We start from the raw sequence: 15,045 nt of genomic DNA on the forward strand, positions 1-15,045 counted from the left end.
TTTAATTTACCATTTCTTTGTTTTAATGACAATTATCTACTGTTTGACAGCAGTATTCTATAATAACTTGTTTTAATGCAACAAGGATTAAATACGAATTAATTCAGTAATGAACATACAATGTTGTGATGTTGACAGTGTATTTATTTGATACAGATGTTTTCATTTTCTGTTCTGTGTGAGGTTATCAGGCTAAAATAATTTGTAGGTTTGAATTTGGTGTTTTGAGATTTGAAGATTATTTTGTGAAATTGGACCCAAAACAATTATATTACTGAAATACTGTATTAGAATATTTGTAACAGACATTAACATGATAGTGACAGCTAACATTTTAAAGTCTAAAATAATGTGATGGTATTTGCTCTACCTAAATAATGTCAGGTCATTTTCTTCAGAGGATAAAAAACTCGACAACGTTGACATCCTATATTTAGAAAGAAAGGTGTATCATCTTTAACTTGACTGGGCAGCAAGTGAAGCAAATACTAGAATGCTGGCGTCGTGTGCGAACAACCTACCTTGCTAGGAATGGTAAAAAACTAACTTGAGTGACAGCTCCATCGTCCAATCACATTTCGTCTTGCAGAGGCTCTTTAAAGCTTCTGCTAATGGCCTTTGTCTGAAGGCGGGGGGAAGACTAGGCTCAGTTAGGCTGCTGATTAGCAACAAACAGAAGGTTACGAGTTTAAAAAATTGGACTATTTGACCGCCAGACTGGATTTGCGGCAGCGAGAGAGGAATGAACTATGTCGGGTGTCTAACCGGAGCTTGTTGGGTCGCTTTTGAGGGGACCCGGCGGTGATTTGTAACATTTCGGGCTGTTAGCGGAGGCAACCTCGCTGTTAGGTCGTTGAAGTGGCGATGCTGAGCTGATAGCTGCGTCATCATGTTGCTTCCGACTCGAGTTGGCGAAAAGAAATCTCAAGTTAACGCCAGCGGCGAGGCTGTCCGCCGTCCCCCAGCCCCGGAGGCCACTCCCGGCCCCTGAAATAGATGGAAGACGGACGGTTGGTGAGCGGTTGGTGAGCGGTTAGCGGTGAAGCCTGTTTACGTGGTCGCCGTGAAAGTGGCGACTTTACATCACTTGGCTCGGCGTTTGTTGGCGCGATACTCCTCCTGGCTGCATTTATTATCCACACTTGGATGGAGAAGTCAAGAACATTTTCGTGTGGATGTTGTTGCGTAGCGTTACAAAAAAAAAAAAAAAATTAGTACAGAAATATGAGCCAATGTTTTTTTTTCCCGAACAGAAAGTGGAACTATGTTGATATTTTAGGGATGTTAGCAGAAAGTGTTTGGATAGAGAGAAGTGATGATGCCCTCACTGACAGCTAGGGTACAAAGCAGGAGCCTCCAGTGAAATGCTGCTGACTCCCATCTGATGGTGACTTTCTTCCGTATCCCCAGAAAAGAGAAAATGTTTTTATAAGCCACAATGAGAGACGTTACGGTTCATTTTAGCTAAGTGGCTTTGTAGCCGTCCACTGGGATACGCCGGTCTGTTAGCAGGGTGTCTACAGAGAGTGTGTTGGGACTTATTGTTAGGTCGGTGGTCTGTTTGCTGTCACCGTATCCACGTGGACTTTGTTTCAGGTCGGTGGGTAAAGTTTGGCTCGCAGCTCTCCGCCGGGAAAAGCGCCAAGGGTTAGCGACCCAGCCGGAGCTAGAGAGAGATTTTTTGGTGTTGTTACTTCAAAGAGGAAGAAGCTGTGGTCTCTTTCAGCCTGGACAAAGTTACTTTTCACACCAGAATATAAAACCGGTTAAAATGGCCGGCGACTGCACCCACACCAGCGCTCATTACGCGAAAGCAGAGACGTTTTGTCCGTCCAAACCCGGGTCGGATGGAGACAGAGAGGGAGCCGGAGGGATGGAGTCAGCCGGGATCTCGAAAGGGTGTGGACCATCGGCACGGTGGGCGCCTAACTTTGAGATGATAGACGGGATGCTGTACCGCAAGAAGCTGGAGAGGGGCTTCATCAACTACCGGGAGGTTCTGGATGAGGACCGGAGACATGAGGCCATCTCCACCTTTCACCGGCGGCGGCCTGGTCAGCGCCATCTCTCCCTGGAGGAGACCTACAAATGCGTGGCTGAAAACTACTGGTGGGAAGGTATGAACATCACCGCCTGCCTTACATCTCACAGGACAGCACACTGTAAACTAACTTCTGTCTTCTTACTGGTTATCTTGACTGTTTTTATTTAGAGGGGTTTTATTTATTTACTAATGATCGACTCAATCAAAGAAACTTACCCAAACCTGAATGACAGCTGTTAACTATGCTCCTGGTCTGTGAGATGACACATTTCAGCTCCTGGCTTTTATCAGGAGCAAAAGGCAATACTGCAAATGTCTGTGGAGTTGTGGCATTTTGAGATTATTGTCCTTCTCAAGGAGTCTTTGAAGTTGTACCACAGAATGAAGTCTTCTTTGCCATATATAGTCTGATGTTTGCATTAATGTTTTCTTCACAGGGATGTACTTCCAGATCAGAGATTTCGTCCTGGGCTGTGTAGAGTGTCAGCGCACCAAGAAAACAGAGGTAAATCGCAGCCCAGAGTCAAAGAGGGTGTTGTAATCCGATAAGTAAAACTATCCTGAGGTAATTTTCCTCAAACCTTCAGCCCCCTCTTTGTTTTTATCCGTTCCTCATCTTCTTCCTCCTCCTTGCACATTTTAAATCTCATGTTCTCGCTCTCGTTCTCACTTAATCCTGCTCTCACACTTTTTATGTGCTTTCTCACACGTTACATTCCTGTAATGATGCCTCTCTATCTGCTTCTGGGCTCCTGTCTTTGCCTCTCAGGAACTGGGCGGAAGAGAATGTGTCACAAAGACGATGGAGTCGCACAGCGCTGACATGCTGAGCAAGCTGAGGAGTCAGCGGGAGGCGGGGCTGTTCTGTGACATTACCCTGCGCACCAACGGGCGACCCTACTTGGCCCACAGAGCTGTTCTGGCGGCCGTCAGCGATCACTTTCAGGAAATTTTCACAGAAATGGACTCGAGCATGAAAGCAGACATAGATCTCACTGGTAAGAACAGATGGCTTGAGGCCAAAGTGACACTAGAAAACATCACTGCTTTAGCTCTGCGTCAGTTTAGGGGATGGATCTGGACATAAAGACCTGATTGAGCCTGCACCATGTCCTCAGATGAGTCAGTCAAGCTTCAGAGACAACAAAATGAAGCATCTGTGCATTAAAGTGTTCTTCTTTAAGTGTACCTAGTTATTAATAGGACTGCAACTGCGGATTAAAGTGCCAGTTGGGTCGGCTGCTTCCAAAATTGTTTGCAACTTTCAGTAATCGACAAGCAGTTGGCAAGATGTGTGGGGATGAAAATGAAATTGGGGTTTGAACGTCTCAAAACACGTTCTTTTAAACAGAACGTGGACTTTTGTCAATTAGTTAATATCCAGAATATTTGATTGTTTACTCTATAAAATGAAATATAAAAAAATATATAATTTCCCGGAGCCTAGGGTGATGTACTCAAATTACTTACTAACTTTACAGTCCAAATGCGAAGATATTTCTATGACTACGTGTGACACCCTTGCATTTGAGAAGTTGGTACCAGCGAATGTTTGGCATTTTGCTTTAATAATGATTGAAACAACTATTTTATTGTCAATCATTTATTTAATCAGCTAATCGACTAACTCTAGTTAATGATACATTTAAATATAAACATCAGTGTTTCTGTATTGTCCTTTTTGATTAACATGTCCAGGCAAGAACAAACAGAGGGGATAATGCCATTATTTAGCTCTCTCCCATTGGTCTAGTAGTTCATTCACCAGTGACTGATGAATGAAGTCACATGACAATTCCTCACTTGAGTTTACAAGGTTAATTTCTCATAATCATTCAAACACCCACCAGGTTTTTAGGAAACAGAGCTGCAAACAATACGCTGGTCATTCAGGCAAAAAGGAGGCTGCATTTCAAAGTCCTTTTGAAAATGGTCTGGCTTATCAGTTTGTCGTGCCGTATTTGGTCAAGAAATCCGGAGTTGAAGGATCCAGACCCTGAATTGGGACACAGCCATAGTCTGTCTTCTCATTTACTTATGTCTTTTGATGTGTGTTGTCAGATTGGAGCAGAAGTGGCCCTGATTAAAGCAGTTGTTATATTGTCTCCCGTCATATTTATACGTTGCTCCCACTCTGCCTGCTGTCTCTCTGATCCTCTGTTTACACTGAGTCACTTTCATCTCACGCATCTCACTCACTGATTGACCAGGGTTCAGCATATCTAATTAAAGGCTCTTTTTTTTTTTTGTCCCCCTCAGGTTTCAGTGAGGATAGCCTTCTGTCTCTGCTGGATTTCTCCTACTCCTCCACTCTGTGTGTTCGCCAGGAGGACCTACCTGAAGTCATCGCCATGGCCCGTCATCTGGGCATGTGGCCTGCCGTGGAAGCCTGCTCGGCTCTCATGAAAGAGCAGGAACAGCGACTCTATCCTGGCAAGGGCTTTACCTCAGCTTGTGCAGGTGCATGTCATGAGCGTCACTGCCAGCGGAGGGAAATCAAAAGGAAAAGGGTTTTGGGATTAGAGCACAGTATAACCAACAGTTTCAGTGTATCGCTGGATACATCAGATGAGTCTTTAGAAGGAAGTCCAAGACGCAATTTGCGCAGGACGCCGAAACCCCAAGGCCATAATGGCCTCCCTCTGAGTCCCTCACACAGGATGAAGCTCATGGACTTCAAATCTCCCTCTTCAAAGAAAGCTACTGCATCTCGACACGCCATGGCTACCCCACAGTCACAGAATTACTCGCCCATAACACCATCAAACACCCGTCTTCTCCGCTCCACTCCTGGTGCTGCCAAGGAGGTTCAGAGATTGCTTCCCAAGCTAGAGACCCCTCGGAGAAACAAAAAACCTCACTCTGTCACCCGGCTCTCGTGCAACTCCAGATTGAGGCCTAGCGCTGTGTGTAGCCCTGTGAGAGTGAAGCAAGAAGTTGAGGAAGTTGGAGAGGATGAGGAAGATTATGCGAGAGCACAGGAGAAGTACAAGCTGATGAATGTTCTTGGGTTACAGAGGACCGCCCTCCTCCCCAGACCAGAAGATTTGATCGGCTGGAGACAAAAGAAACGACTGAGGAAGCTGAAGGCCAACAACTATTCCTTGACCAAGCGGCGGAAACCACGTTCCACTTCTCCAGGGCTACCATTTACTGATGTGACACTGTCACTTCCCCTCTGTAACCCTGTTAACACTCGTCTCCTCAACAAGTCGGTAAAGACCAAGCCTCTGGGTCCAGTCAGCAAGGAGCAGATGAAAACAAAGAGGCCAAAGACTGTCCCGCGACATGTCCCTCCAAGTGACAGGAGCATGCGAAGTCAAGGTGTGTTACCAGACATATTTGCACCATCCTTCGGGGGGAGGGAACTGAGGCGGTCAGTGAGGAAGGGTGACCGTGCCCATCATCCTGTCCAGCAGGCTCTACGACACAACACCAACAAATCTCTGATGAGAAACAGAGTCCGGATCAAATCAGAACCAGCTGAATACTCTATCTCAGGTCTCCCTCTTCCATCAAACAATCACCACGGCCACACACCCCACGATTCAGCACCCTCAGAGTGGACACAGACCAAAAACAAAGCCACTATAGAGGCGGTCAAAGCGCTGCGTTACAACAGCAGCCGACCAGCAACAAAGGGCAAGCTTAGGCGGGGCTCCACAAGAGAGGTGGAGAAGACAAAGTGTAAGCCCAGAGAGGTGGAGAAGACAAAGTGTAAGCCCAGAGAGGAGGGGAGGAAGGTGGGAACCCAGGGGGTCAGGGGGGTCATGGACACTAAACCGAGAGTGAAGGTTAATGAACCTGGTGGGCTCCAGTTCTCAGAGCAGGCACCTCCTCAGTCTATCTACAACCACCCTCTGTACAAAGTCATCAAAGAGGAGCCAGCAGAACCTGTGCCAGTCGGACAGTTCTCTGATCCTCCCTCACCAGACCTGGGCAAGCGCCAGAGCAAGCCCCCCATCAAATTACTGGACTCAGGCTTTCTGTTCAGCTTTTGTCGGCCAGCAGGGGGTGCGATGGCGGCACTGAAGAAAGAGGAGGAGAGCGTGGATATCTGCTTAACACGCTCTGTGTCACAAGTTGGGGAGAAATTTGGAACGGAGGAGTCCCCCCACAGGGCCCTGAGAGCCAGAGGGACACCCACCCTGCCTGTAGTGAAGAGGGAGAGGGAGGAGAGGAGCGTGAGCCAAAGCAAGGTTCAGAGACTAAGGTCAAACTCCCGAAACAACACTCTTCACCTGGCCAAATCTGCAGGTTCAAAAGCCCCAAGGACTGTGCCAAAGGTAAATTAAAGAGAGGGTAGTGATTTATGATGACTGCGGTGATTCCTTGAGGGAACATAGTAAACCATATAGGAAAAATGCAGTAAAGGAACAACACTGTAGAAAATCACTGTAATATAATCAGGAATCTGTACTTCTTACTTTCCTTTTTATCTAATAATTAGATTTTGCATGTATATACATATTCAAAATTTTAGTTAACTCATCTATACCTGTTCCCTCCCTGTCTTTTTCCTGCATCTCCAGCAGCAAGTTAGACGCCCTCTGAGCACCAGGAGCTGTGTCATGCAGGATGCTGTACGACGTGCAAGGCTAAAGCAGCTTCGAGGGCCTCGTAGTCAAGCTCCCAAAGTCCCAAAGGCGGCCCATGCCTGTCTTCAGTGCCCAGCCTCCTACAAGGACTGTGATGCTCTAATCATGCATCGCCTCAGGCACATCGAGGGCAAGCACTGGCCATGTCTGGTAAGCCCTGGCTTCCTCAAACCTTAACAATCCAGAACCACATGACTCTAAGGGATAGAAAATTATGACCCAGAGCACCGAAACACTGCACATTTTATTCCCGCTATGCAGTAAACTATGTGATTTAGAGTGAAATACAGTTGTGTAGTGAGATACACGATTGGTTGTTTAAAAAAAAAAAAGGAGCAGACTTTTATAACACATGGTTGCCAACTCATGGTCCTAGGCACTGTGGTGCAGTAGTGTAAAATAATGAACATGAATTACCATTATGAAGTACTTGGCTTCTCCATTTAATGCCACTTTACGCTTGGATATATTGTACTTTGTTATACTTTATACAGATTAAGCCAACAAGACAACTGGTAGTTGAATTCTTTCAGACAGAAATGCACTAACTCTGTCTCCAGCCTTTATGCTAAGCAAAGCTAACCAGCCACTGGCAGTAGCTTCATATTTGTCGTACAAACTTCAGATGGTCATTGAGCTTCTCACCTAAGTCTCATCAAGAAAGACATGCTCTCAAAATGTCAAACTATTCCTTTTTAAAGGGAGACTTAGAACCTGTTTTGTATTATTATAATGTGGGTAGTATATGCAAAGGAGCATGTTACCTGCACTCAGAGCTCCCCGCTTATTTCCGCAACATCTGGCAGACTTTTGCCCGTTCCAGGTGTGTTGTTCAAACTACAGGTTGTACTTCTACGTTTTTACATGCCTGCCTCCTCAGACAGTCTGATTGAAAGAGGGGTTTTATAAAAAAGTGATTCCCCCAACACCCTGTTCTCACTAGGCTACTACCTTAATGTAAAGAGTCATTTCTTATTACTTCCTATGATAAGCAAGCATACTACATCACAGAAAGTGCTGGGAATATTTAAGTTCTCATCTTGTTTTATTTCAGACCATAATAAACACATGGCTCAAACTTACAAAACATTGATGAGTCAAACAAGTTCTGTAGCTTTACAAAGGGAATATGCTACAACTTCTGTAAAAATGAATAAATAAAATATAAAAAAATAAAATGTGTGCTTCCTGTTTAACAGAGGTAGCTATACAAAACAGACATCTTCTGTTAAAATAAGTGCTTCCAATGCACAAAGTGCAATCTCTTACTGTAACGTAAATTTACATACTACTAATGTACTTACAACTGTAAGGTTTTTGAAACAAGTATGATTTAACCCACTGGTAACAAAAAAGTGCAATCTTACAACTGTAAAGTTGCACTCCTGAATGAAACTACAACAGTCCACTGTGAAAATGAAAACTATAACTATATAATTACATCACTTCATAACGTTCCCATGGCAACAGGGGAAAATGGCTGCTCTTGTGTGAAGTAAACGCAACATTTTTCAACTTTCTGTTAAGATATGTGACTTTTTTGCAACGAAAATGCGGGGATTATGAAATCATGCAAGCCCCGCATATTTTGCGCAGAAATCGGCAATTTATGTGGCAAAAGTGCGGCATATTTGAAAAAATGCGGCCCCCGCATAAATATGCAGACTTTGGCTGATTATGCCTTTAATTATGCGATCGCATAATTGCGTTTTTCTGGAGGGACTGATAAAGATTCTGTAACTAGTCTATTTCTTGCCTCAAATGTTTTCAGAAACATATTTTAGTGTTCTGTTTCTGCTGTAATACAAGAAAGTTTGTGACCAGACCGCCCATTTTTTCCTGCTTGAAAATGTGTTTTAGGTTTTCTACCTTTTATGAGCAAGAGGCATTCTTAATTTGTGTCTTTCTACTGCATAGACAACAAAGTTTTATGGAAAGACAATTTTTTCAGCTGTGAAATCATATTTCCTCATCCGTTGCTATGGTGTCTCATAGGGATGTCACGAGAACCGATACTTCAGTACCAAGCAGTCTTAAGACATGACAGTACTGTTTAATGTCACAACTGCGCAAGTGTTTGTACTCACAAAGCTTTCGTGCCCAGTACAACTCGTCGTCCACTCTCAACACTGTCTCTCCACTCGGCTGTGCTGTGTGCGTGTGTGCAGAAGTTCAACCCCACCCACCGCGGGGGGTACCTGAGCTGCTGTTTGGTGGAGAGAGACGGACAGCAGTGGAGAACACATCACTGCAAGTGAGACAAAAGCCAAAAAGAGTAATTTAATAATCTAATCTGCACAAAAGATGCACGGACGAGGAAAATAAACGCTCAGCACAATACAGTTCATTCAGGTAACTCAGGCAAAGGCTGCACTGAAGTAACAAACACTGCAGGACACTAGGATTACAGAGCGGATTGTTAAGCTATTTTATAGCAAAGCTTGTTATTTAGTGAAGTATAAAAAAACATTAAGGAACAACTTGGATGCAGGCATTTTTTTCTTAATGCAGTGAAGACCTTTTCACCTGTATTATCAAGTATTGGATGAGGACTCTGTATCAATAGATACACTCAATATTAAATGGGGATCCATGGCAAACATTTTTACTGTTGTATCAAATCTTTACAGAGTATCATGGAATTTCACTGGTATTTGTATTTACTACAAATTTTCTGGTATTGTGACATCCCTAGTGTCTCATTTGTAGGGTTGGGGTCAATCACAAAGCTTCTCCGTTGTCCTCTTCTGTTCATTCCTGTGCCATTGACCCTTTGTCTTACCCTCTCTGCTGTGTAGCTCTGCAGCAAGACGTTCTTTCGTCTGAGGAATGTACGGAACCACATCCGCACCCACGACCCCAAGTTGTACAAATGCCGGAGCTGCATTGTTGCCGGTTCCTGAGGCAGCTGGAGGGTCTGCTCTAGCAGCGAGACTGAGGTGGGTGAAAGTGACACCTTTCAAGGCTGAGCTACACTTAACCAAATAGCTGAGATGCTTCATTCTTGGTTTGCACATCTGTTATCTTGTGCGACGCTGTCTGCAAGTGAAGCTCCATTTGTTGAGGGCGTGCAGATGATTCTTCTCACTCTTCAGACTTGTTGCAGAAGCTGTCAATACACCCCTGTGCATTGTGATCAACATCCACATTGATTTTCTTTGGAGTACCTCTTCTGTTCCTTAACACTCGTGTTTATTTTCCAGGATGAAGGCTGTCAGTGTCTGACACCAGCGAACAGACTGAAGCCAGAGGCACATGATCGATCAGCAGCTTGTACATAATGCATCTGTCACACACAAGCACAACGGTCTGTGGAAAGGCATAATTACTCTATTTCTAATCATTGCTGTTGTCAATGATTGCTAATGTTATTTAAATAACCAAACCAAGGTTGCTGGTCCTGTTTGCTTTTCCGTAGCTACAGAAGGTTAAACTTGAACATTACACTCAGGGGGCGGGGAATGTGATGCCACGGTATAAAGTGATTTAACGTCACAGTTGTGTATAAAATGAAATGTAAAGTGATTGTTATAACTATTACTGCTACTTATTGTTATCATTATTTTTCTATGTATAGATGAATTTTGAGTGCACTTATATCATGGCTTATGTTGTAAACCTAAGAAGTGGTAATGAAATTGAAGGTTTCCACGGAGGGAATACTTGAAGTGATGCGAGTGCTGGAGGGAATACTTGAAGTTAGAGGGAGTCTTAGGAGTGAGACTGTCCTTTTTGGGTGTTTCAGTGGGTCTTTGTCCTTTGGTGTGCTAACTTGACTAGTTTGCCCCTCCTTTCGTATTGATCTGCTCGTCTCTCATAGCCCATGAGTCGGGATTTGACAATGGGCTTTTATGGTGACACCACTGCATGTGTATTTGCAGGCTGTTTGTAGTCCACTGTCTTTTCTAAGGCTGCCAATTTTAAAAAGGGAAACGTGTCTGGTTTTTAATGTGAATTTCTCAATATTAATCAACACAACTGTGTCATTACAGATGTTTTATTGATCTCTTCTTCCACTTCAATCCAAGACACTCGTCTTGTTCTACTTCAAATTCCCCTCCTACTGAGTCAATGCAATGTGTTCACATGAAGAGATGTTTATGTTTCACAAATTGATTTTAGAAATAAATGAGCTGTCTCTTGCTATCTGTTAAAAGACTGAATAAATTTTTGCTTTTTATATCTTGTTATTCTTGCTTTGATTGCGGGGTTTTATATATACTGTACACTGAAACTGAAAGAGACACAATTATCTGGAGTTGGGAGTTATGTTTGGAGTTTGAGGAGGATTGCTGAAACAATTAGTCGATTAACTACTATTAATCAGCTATTTAGATTGATTAATTGTAAAATAATTTTAGTATTTGCTTTTTTTGTCTTCTGTAATATTAAATTTAATATATTTAGGTTTTTTACTGAAATAACAAGGGGTTGTTTTGGGCTTTAGGAATTTTTTCTTTAATTAAAAAAAAATGAATTTAGAAAATAATTAGCACATTAAGAGAAACAAAGTAATTGTTACATGCCGTCTTGGGAGAGAAAACATTTCCATACAAAATATGAACTGTATGACATTGTTCTACTGCATACACAAATATAGTGGTGGTGAATAGACACTGGATTGTTGGATGCATCTGCAGTGGGTTATGCATTTCTGAGCGCTGCGTTTATCCAGGCGGGAGGAGGATGAGGAGTTTTGTCTGGGGAGGTCATGATCCAGGAAGAATGAAGAAGAGCGTTAGGCATGTATCACACATCTTTGCATCCTTTCTTACTGACTCATCTGCAGCTAAAATAGAGGTCTTTATATTATCACGTGCAGCTGGATGAGATGAAATACAGACTTGTGTTCAATTAAGTTAAAATGAAACTCATGATCCCTCTGGAGGACATTTGGCCACTACAACAACAGACTGGGATAGGAAATACACAGCAAGGATGGGTAGAAGCAAATAATAGTTCTAGGAGACAAGGAAGGCATATTGAGGTGTGGAATGAAGCAGCAGGAGTTCACAGCAACTGTAGAAATTAAGGCTGCTGAATAAATTAAAGGACTAGTGTCTAGGATTTTAGGGTAGCGTGTCGGAGAAACTGTATGTGGCTGCAAAAGACACCAAAGGCTCTTTGTAGAAACATGGCGGTTCAACATGGCAGCCTCCATGAAAGAGGACTCACTCCCTCTGTAGTTAAATTCAGGTGATTACACACAAATGAAAACATGCCAATGAATATTATATTCCAATTCTGCCAATAGATCCTCCTAAATGTCACACACTGGACCTCTAAATGAAATATATACTGTATAAATATACTGAATGTCCAAACATATACATGAATTTGGGGAAAGGTATGTGTGCAGCATTACTCGCCTAAACCAAATGTATTCTGACTGCAGATGTAAATCAAAACGACAGAACAGAAAGTTACAAATTTGCATTTTGTCCCGTTCTCATTAATATTAGCATAATAAGAAAGCACTGAAGGATGGAGAGGCATATGCAGGGAAATTGCACTGCTTAACAAAAAAGATATGCAGATAAAAACAGATCACTAGTGCAATAAAACCAACAACATTGTTAAGATAAATCCCAGCATGGAAAAAGTAATCCAGGATGGATCGTGTGGACAGTGCAGACATCCGAAGCTGTGTGATTAGGGAGGATTTGATGTGCTGTCAGTACAAAAGAGCATCTAAAGTAAGGGTGAGCCGCAAGCTGAAGGTGCTGCAAGGAGTAATAGCTCATTATAGAAGGTGGGAGGTGCTCTCTTAGATGGAGTTTAATCTCATCCTCCCTTAGTAGCTGTCTCTGCAGTCTTTTCTCATTTGTTTATCTCACCTCCTTCTCGGTGTAGTCAAACTAGTCTCAGCACTGGTGATAGGTCTGTGATTCATGAATAAATAAACGTCCAGTATTCTACATGTAGTATGCAAAGCCAACGTGAAGTTCATCATTCTAACAGCGTCCCCCTTTTGAATGTTTAAAACGATTTTTATTGTGGGATAGATCAACAAATTAAATGAAATGAAATCAAAGCTATTGTTGCAGTGTTGAAATATCACCTTTTTTCCCTTCAATTAAAATAACTTTTTAGATATCTTTTTCTTTTTTTTATTTACAGATGATCACACAACAGTTTGATATTGTATTTAGAGTTTTGAAACGCTTTAATCATCCTGTAATCCACAAATGCAGGTTGTGTTTGAGTGCTGGTGCCTCTGTAGATATATGTCAACTTTTTAGACATTTGTATGCACAGGAAGAAGGTTGAGTCCTTGCTGCAGCGGCCCAGGGTTCGCTGATGTGCGGCCCTTTGCTGCAAGTCATCCTCTCTCTCCCCCCTTTCCCTGTCACTCTTCAGCTGTCACTGTCAATTAAAGGCAATAAAACCCCTAAAAAATCTAATATTGTCAGATATACTTCCTTTAGGCTGTCAATACATACATGGAATACTTGACAGATATTTAATTGGGTCATATTTGTCTGTGGATATGAGAATGCATTCACAGCCTGTTATACATTGCACTAATCGCCCCCCCCCCCCCATACGTCCCCCTATTTCGAGTACAGGACATAAGTTAAAGGCTCAGCATTTGCACAAGTGTCTTTGAGGCAAGTTGCTGAAACCCGAACTGCTCTGCTGCTGAATCTCTCACAAGCTGTGAAGTGGGACGAGTCAAAAGAGAATTTTTCAGCAAAGAAATCTCACTGGTATATGTGCTGTAACGAAAATGTTCATCAAACCAGACAGACAGAGGAAGCAGGGACTTCTTTGTTCGCTCTCTGTCGGACTCAGCAAAAAGCACCACGATTCCCATTCATATTTCTTTCTCCTTTAAGTGTATCACTTCCCATTTTTTGGATTAATCAGGTTTCACTGCCAGTGTCTCCACCAGCAGAACCGCAAACATATAATTGTTTCTGTTATTCTATCTCTGATTTCAAGTGAATTAATTGTCCTTTTTGCTACAATATTGCACAGGTTTTGAAGTGGCACTTATTCAACTCCTTAAACCAACAGTACCCAAACCTGACACTAGATGACAGCCTACACTAGTGGATAACAATGGCTGCTTGACAACAATAAGTCTACAATGCAAAATGGTTCCAGCCATATCAACCACTACTTCTGGAAACCTCCTGACACCCCCAATGTGTAGTATCTGAGAGTGAGGGAGAGAATTATAAGTCAAATCAATTTATTCCTAGAGCACATTTAAAAACAAGTTCTAGAATGATGACACCCTTCAATGACTTCTGGCTAGACATAAAAAATGCATTGCGTTGACACGGAGTAACCCTGCTTGTGAGTTGTGACTTTGAATAAACTGTCTTTGATTGCAGGAGAGGACAGAGCAGTACACAAAGGTGACATTACTAGTGTGACACCACTAATGAGAGTGTGTTAATGTGTGCATTAATGAATTTAAAAGGCCGAAAAGAAAGTATGTTGACGTTAACCCCGCAATACCATTAGCCTCAGTATCTGTTGCAGCTTATTATAGAGTGAAACTCTCAGTGCCTTCACGCTGCAGCATTATTCGGGGGCCTCGGTATACTTTTTCAGACTCATAACCAACAGGGCTTACTTGGGTTACCCTTGTCCCACCAGCGACTGCATATGTGGGCTTATGTGAGTTTAGGGAGCCATGGAGAGTACGCCCAGGAACAGCTGACAATTTATGCTAGTGGGGCCCCAACATTCTCAGAGAGAGAGAGAGAGAGAGAGAGAAGGGGGGGAGGGAGGCATGGGGGAGAAGGAGAGAGAGAGGACAGGAGAGAGGAGGAAAAAGAAGGGGGGATGGAGAGGGGAAGGAGAGAGGACGGCTTGGAGCAGAGCAGACCTAGGTTGAAGGGTTGAGAGAAAGCGAAAGAGAGAGAGAGAGAAAAAAAAGGGGAGAGAGGGAAAGGGAGGCTGTCTTGTTTGTAGCTTGTCAGCAATTGCTTGAGACAAGCTTCCCCTCCATGTGTGAAAGCTACTTGGCAGGAATGCTTGGGCTGTACCAAGTGCAGCCAGGCGAGCGGGGGTTCCATAAGAGGAACAGACCCGGATTGAGGAGCCAGTGTGTGGCTGAAGTAATCCTTCGGCGGTGTCGGCTCTTTGATGTTGTATCTTTGTGGATGTGTGTGTATGTGTGTGTGTGTGTGTGTGTGTGTGTGTGTGTGTGTGTGTGTGTGTGTGTGTGTGTGTGTGTGTGTGTGTGTGTGTATGTATGTGTGTGGGGGAGAGGAGAAGAGGGAGGGAGCGGTGTGTGGGTGTGAATGGGGCTGGAGAGAGCGTTCTGTATGGATATGTGCTCTCTCTCTCCCCAGCAGCAACAAAAGAGAGGGAATGAGACACCCCCCCTCCTCCCCTCGCTCCCTCCCTCCCCGGCTCTCAAGAGAAAGAAAGCAAAAAAAAAGG

At 43.3% G+C, this 15,045-nt stretch overlaps 1 protein-coding gene across 3 annotated transcripts; it reads left to right on the top strand.

The window, feature by feature from the left end:
- Positions 1-626: 626 nt before the first annotated feature.
- Positions 627-10,822, top strand: si:dkey-229b18.3 (zinc finger and BTB domain-containing protein 11). Of its 3 annotated transcripts, none has more exons than XM_051404836.1 (8): positions 627-2,117; positions 2,482-2,549; positions 2,814-3,042; positions 4,304-5,715; positions 5,746-6,330; positions 6,577-6,792; positions 9,441-9,581; positions 9,846-10,822. In XM_051404836.1, the coding sequence occupies exons 1-7, from the start codon at positions 1,772-1,774 to the stop codon at positions 9,543-9,545; spliced, it is 2,961 nt and encodes a 986-aa protein (XP_051260796.1). In that variant the 5' UTR covers positions 627-1,771; the 3' UTR covers positions 9,546-9,581; positions 9,846-10,822. The 3 variants fall into 3 exon arrangements, with proteins under 3 accessions (XP_051260796.1, XP_051260797.1, XP_051260798.1); XM_051404837.1 differs by having other exon boundaries at positions 6,580-6,792; XM_051404838.1 differs by having other exon boundaries at positions 5,776-6,330.
- Positions 10,823-15,045: the final 4,223 nt, after the last annotated feature.

The sequence above is a fragment of the Dicentrarchus labrax genome, unplaced genomic scaffold (assembly GCF_905237075.1).
Source record: "Dicentrarchus labrax unplaced genomic scaffold, dlabrax2021, whole genome shotgun sequence".
NCBI lineage: Eukaryota > Metazoa > Chordata > Actinopteri > Moronidae > Dicentrarchus > Dicentrarchus labrax.